Source organism: Octodon degus, unplaced genomic scaffold (assembly GCF_000260255.1).
Source record: "Octodon degus isolate 3935 unplaced genomic scaffold, OctDeg1.0 scaffold00015, whole genome shotgun sequence".
Lineage (NCBI taxonomy): Eukaryota > Metazoa > Chordata > Mammalia > Rodentia > Octodontidae > Octodon > Octodon degus.
The window spans coordinates 4,143,863-4,149,862 of NW_004524591.1; the positions used below are offsets into that span (position 1 = coordinate 4,143,863).

General features: G+C 37.1%; 1 protein-coding gene across 2 annotated transcripts in view; it reads right to left on the minus strand.

Moving 5' to 3' along the window:
- Positions 1-6,000, minus strand: part of Dgkb (diacylglycerol kinase beta) — a 705,005-nt gene that overhangs the window by 531,250 nt on the left and 167,755 nt on the right. For both annotated transcript variants that reach the window (XM_023709934.1, XM_023709933.1), the window contains exon 4: positions 2,738-2,891. In XM_023709934.1, coding sequence (XP_023565702.1) covers positions 2,738-2,891 — 154 coding nt within the window. The remainder of the gene's footprint in view (positions 1-2,737; positions 2,892-6,000) is intronic.

Here is a 6,000-nt window from a genome sequence, read left to right on the forward strand (position 1 = left end):
TCTCCTTCCTTAGTGCTGGGTGTTTGCTACTTTGTTCCAGCAAAGAGAGAAGAGTACTGAGAGAGTCTTAAAATATGAGTGACCAGAGCTCCATGTGTTCATACCCCCTTTTTACACACTTCCTTCACTGAAGCAGCTCTAAAGGTTTCCAACATCAAGCATTTAATCGTTTGAAAAATAATAGTTTAATATAAAAATACTACAGTAGAGATTGAGTGGGGAGACATGAAACATGGGATTCCAGAATTACTATCATGAAGTTTCTGTAAGAAAGAATATTTTGCTGATGAAAATCAGAGCTCAGCTGGGAGCCACACTGATAGACCAAGACACAAAGATGAGTCAAACTATGATCTTGGAAAAAGGAATTGTTGACAGTAGTCACAGTGAGTAACAGACAGTGTAGCTAACTAATATAAGAAGGAGTAAGGCAGGGGAGGGTAGAAAGAGTTTGATATCATAGTGTTGGTGGAAGTATAGACATCTGGGTGCCATCCACCAAGAGAGAAGACAAGAATAGTAGCAGGTTTGGGTAGGATATAATTAGCTTTCAGACATAGTCGCTTTGATATCTTATGGGACATGCAGAGAGCAAGCTCCATAATAAATATGCATTCTTGGTCAGCTGGAGAAACCCTTCTGGGTTGTTTCAGGAGTTGTTTGGGAATGTTATGCCTGACAGTGCCTTTTACATGATGTGGGGAAAATGTTTTGGAACTGACAGAAACATTTCAAGTATTTTTTAATGAAAATGCTAAGAAAATTGATGTAAGAGAACACAATAGTAATAAACAACATTTACAGAAATGATGTTTAAGGTAAATAAGTGGTGGCTGCAATTTGCATATGCACAAAAACTGTCTCTGGTTTTACTCAGCATTCAAGTTGTAGTGACTGGAATAGAAGATCACAATGCCAGGCATGGTTGGGAGGGTATGAGTCATTGGCAGAAAATGAAGTGTTCTGTCTGATTTAAAATAACTATAAAGGGAGAGATTCATATAATAAACTTTTAAGATGGAAAAAGAGCAGAAATTGGTCACTGGCCTGACAGAATAGTGACATTATAAATCTGGTATTTAAATGAGACAGAAGAGGTTCAAAAAACTTATAAAGGCATGATGCTTCATAGAGATGTCTTTAAATATCAAAAGTTCAGCATATAATCAGTACAATATCATCTTATATCTAAATAGGTGATAAGAGGATCTTATAGAGTGAGAAAGCATGTCACAAAATAACTCATCCATTTCATAAATGCCAGGTAGGTCATTAGATACACCAAGTCAAATGAAACACAGCTGTGTAATGCATATGTATACATATAAACATCTATTTGTACCTATCTTTTGAGGTTATTGTTATAAAATAGTTTATTTTTATCAGTATTATCATGTGTCAACTCTAGCTGTTTCTAGATCTCTTTCCATTAATGCAGTTTGTATTCATAGATACCACACATATGAAGTTCTTTTGCATGTTTAGTATGTTTTAAGACTTCAAAATATTGCGGATGTCCAAGAGGGAGAAACAATGCTGTAAGCCTTCACTGTGCTATTGTCTTCTGAATTCCTGTTGGGCCCAGGGGTTCACAGGCAGAGGTAGAAGCAGGAGGAATGGGTGGGCAAATTCCTGTCAACAGCTCCTCTGGTGGAATCCCCTCAGCACTTCCTCTCCACTGCCCATTTCATTATATCAGGCTCTGGTCTTCACCTTCACCTCACTCATTGCAACATCACAAGCTTCCTGCTGCATGGTGGCCTGCAGGTGACTGTGCAGTATCCTCAAGAGCATTCTCAGGTCTTGGGTCCTATGTCTGTCTTAGAAGATGTGATCTATAAAATCCCACTGGGAAGTACTTCCACCATGAAAATGCCAGGCCCTCACCTATCTGCCCATATTTAGAACTGTGTCCCTGCTCTGAGAGGTCCTATGTCGAGGATTCAGGATTTTCTTTTTTATGTACTTCATACAAGGTCTACAGGGTCTCACTACACAGATCGGGCTCATAGTGATCAGCCTCCCAAGAGCTAAGATTACAGGTGCGTGCCACCATGCTCAGTCTTAGTTGCCATCTCAGCACACCCTGGGGATGGGGACGGCATGGCAGGCCTGGCAATTGAACCCCGGGACCTGCATCTGCTTGCAGGCATGTTAGTCTGTTTTAAAAAAAATGTAATTATTTATGAGAAAATTCAAAACTTTGTTCTGACCATAACTGATTCCGAATAAATCTTCTTTGCATAACTACTTTGTGATTACATTTACAAATATACAAGTATATACAAATACTGTACCTCTCTTTCTCCAATCATTTAAAAATAATACTTTCCACAAAAATAAAACTTCTCCAAATTTAATGGATAATTTCTGAAAATTATGACCTAAAATGAAAAAAGGCAAATAATAAATAAAGAGAAACTACATTATTTATAATTTTACTTATTGCTATATTGAAGGCATTTTACAGGATTTACAAAATCACAGTGTGGAAGTATGAATTTTGCAACAGGAAAATTTCTCATCAAGTTGTCATTTTTGTTTCATGAGCACCTGATACTGATTAGCTTTTGGAAGTTTTATTCTCTATGACTTTCTATTTTTTGGATTTTCTTGTTTTAATTTTTAATTTTTTGTCCTGAGGATTGAACTCAGAACCATTCACTTGTCAGGCAGGCACTTATTCTGCAGAGCTATCTCTCTGGTCTCCATAACTATTTGAAATAGGTAAACTTACCACCTGAGAGGAGCGCAGGCTTACTCTTCACCATTGGACTAGAATGAGGAAACTTGTTGCTAAATGACAGGAAAAGGTGTGCAGTGAAGTCATCAGGGAGCTCAGCTTCCAGGAACGTCTTCATAAACAGCTTGAAACCTTCAAAATCTATGGTCTAGAAAAAAAATTAAGCATACAGTTTAATATCCAGCCCAGTATATCGATCCTGCACCTGTCAAAATTATTGATTGAGAAATTACTTTCAACATTTACACATTCAAGTTTATAAATAGAATATATCAATTTGAGAAATGTGATAGGAACTCTTCAGCTAACTTTTTATGACCAGAAGATGATATTTTCAGTTAGATAGTTCTATTTCCACGATGTCCATTTGACTGCAAGAATTGGCTCTTTGAAACTTTCCTTCTCTATATACTGAGACAGCTATTTCCAAATACCTGAAAAATGATGATTGAGTCGGATGATTAACGTGAACAAGGCAATGCAATGTTGTGCATTCACACCAAACACACACAAAAGAAAGTCATTTCTTATCTCCTTTTCTTGTCAGTCATGTAGATCATTGCTTTTGGTGATTGTAAAATATTTCAATTATACACTAAGATCAATTGACATTGTAATGTTCCAAAAGTTCATATGCAGACTTTTCAAGAAACATGTGCAGATCCTTCCACAGCCTCTTCATAACAGATTTATATGGATCAAACTTAATTTGTAGGGAGTCTCTGTGATTTTGAGAACTTTCAGCACCACTTAGAGGAATAATGAAGGGAATCAGCTTCTAAGCTCAAACTTAATGGGAGGGTTTCACAGGAGCTACCAGGGAGTTTGCTTTCTTCCAGCAGAGGAAAGAAAAAGCAAGAATAAAGTTATATCAGTCGAAAGCAAGATATTACAGGGAAAAACAGGTCTTACAGGAGCCCTAAAAGGGCCATGATTTTATTACTCAATTTCATTTGAGATGAAACTGAGACAAAAATGAAACTTAGCAGGCTGAAGTGTGTAGTTTTGTTCATACTCCTGATAGGTAATGAAATTAGTTCTTTAAACTGTTATTTTTGCAATTATCTATGTTTTGCAATACTGTTGGAGGAAAGCAAAGGTGAAGAATAATCACAAGGGCCAGCCAAATGCTCAGTGGATGATGCACCTGCTTAGGTAAGTGCAGGGATTGAGGGTAGATCTCTGGCACCACATGACAGGCCAGCCCCACCTTTGGGGGCATTGAGCTGACCACTGAGTGCAGGCATGGTGATGCATGCCCATTATCCCAGCACTGGGAAGGCTGAAAACAGGAGGATTAGGCACACTACAAGTTCAAGCTGCATAGTGAGACCCTGTACCAAATACGTTTAAAAAAACAAAAGAAAAAGTAGATCACAACAAATTCTGATGATGATGATGATGATGATGATTATTATTATTATTATTATTATTATTATATCACTATTACTTGTATTAAATCTTATTTGGAATATGACCTTCAGGGATGTAGTGAAAGAAAATAAATTTTTAAAATTGGACTATATTCTAATTATGTGTATTTATTGTGTTTGTTTTCTTTTTAATTAATTATTTATTTGATACAGAGTCTCACTATGCAGCTCAGACTCACAGTGCTCCTCCTGTCTCAGCCTCCCCAGTGCTGGGATTACAGGTGTGAGCCACCATGCCTAATTTCCGTGGCCGGCTTGGCATGGGGCCAGCATGGTATATAGTACCTGGGATCAAACTCTGGTCCTTACACTTGCCAAGTGGGCACTTACAGGGCCAAGCTGCCTCTCTGTCTCTTTGCTTTATCTTTGCTTAACTTAAACACAAGCAATAAAAAGAAACAGAAAGGTTCACTTTATTAATAATTCTACAATTGTGTACATTTGAATTTTACATTTTCAGTTTTAATCAGTTTTCTTTTACTTTTTCAGTTTCACAAATAAGACATTTTATATTAGTGGCATAGACAGTTCTTTCATTTACTTCCAAGGTTAATAAATTACCAGCACTTCAAAGTACTGTAAAATCCACTATTAGAGTGAAATACATAGCTAAGCATATAAATAAAATGAAAATACCCAAGTGGCCTTGGATAGAAATACCTTCAGAGTAATTTACCACAATATATGCAGTCTACATTTTAAAACACAAAGTTGAACCAACAGCCAGGCAATTTTGCTTCAGAAAGGACTTGAGAGGGATCTACCTCTTTATAATAGAATTTCTTAGACGTCTCCTGTTAAAGAAAAATAACACTCAGCAACACTGGTAGGATATCCTCAGCATGGCTGAAGCCCCAGAGAAGCATGAATTGATTTTTTGTAAAGTTATACATTAACAGGACAAAATATTCATAGGCATGCTTAGAAACAAAATGACTCAAGGTAGTGCTTCCTGTTTACCCTAAGTCTTTCATGACTAGTGCTTTATTTAGAACCAACCAGATGATAAGAAGCAAAGTGTCTGAATCCACAAAGCCTCACTCCACTCCTGGATTCAGAGCCTGAAGTGTGACTGTTGACAACTTACTTAATCTGCAGGGGGTTCAGTGGCTTCACCTACAGCATGAGAGTTGAGTCCTCCCCTCTTGCTTCATTAAATAGACTGTTTTTGCTTTTAAAGCACAGGAATGACATCTGCCCCATTATCAGTAGTTAAAGGAGTGGAAATGATAATTGGGTACAGAATAATGAGCTTCAATGTTTAGAATTCCAAAAATATTTTGAAAAATAAGTTTGAAAGCCACACTACCTGACATGTTTTGTAGTGATTCTATAAGTCATTACTTTGTTCAGTGTTGTTATTTCTTTAGAAGCTAAGGAAATGTTAACTTCTAAATGGTAGAAAGGACTAGAAATTATAAACAAATGTTTCTCTTTCCCACTTTTGGGCTATAATTACATTTTGAAAAAAAGTTATTTCAATGCAAAAGTTTAACTTAATGACACAAGAAAAAAAAAAGCACAATGACACAAAAGCAAGGACTTCAGATTAAAATGAGTTTGTTTCCGAGTCTAAAATTCCCAGTGGGTCAGTTGAGTACCACAGGGCAAGGACTGCCTTTGCTTCATTCAGAGAAACATGTGACAAATTGCAATTGTGTGTTCTTTGTAGGGAGCCTCACACACCCACAAGGAACCACACTGTGCTCAAGCCTGAGACTGAATCATGAAAATGAGGGCCAGGGAGATAGCTCAGTAGATTAAGTGCTTGCCTGGCAAGCTCAGGGTCCTGAGTTCAATCCCTGGTATATATATATATATATA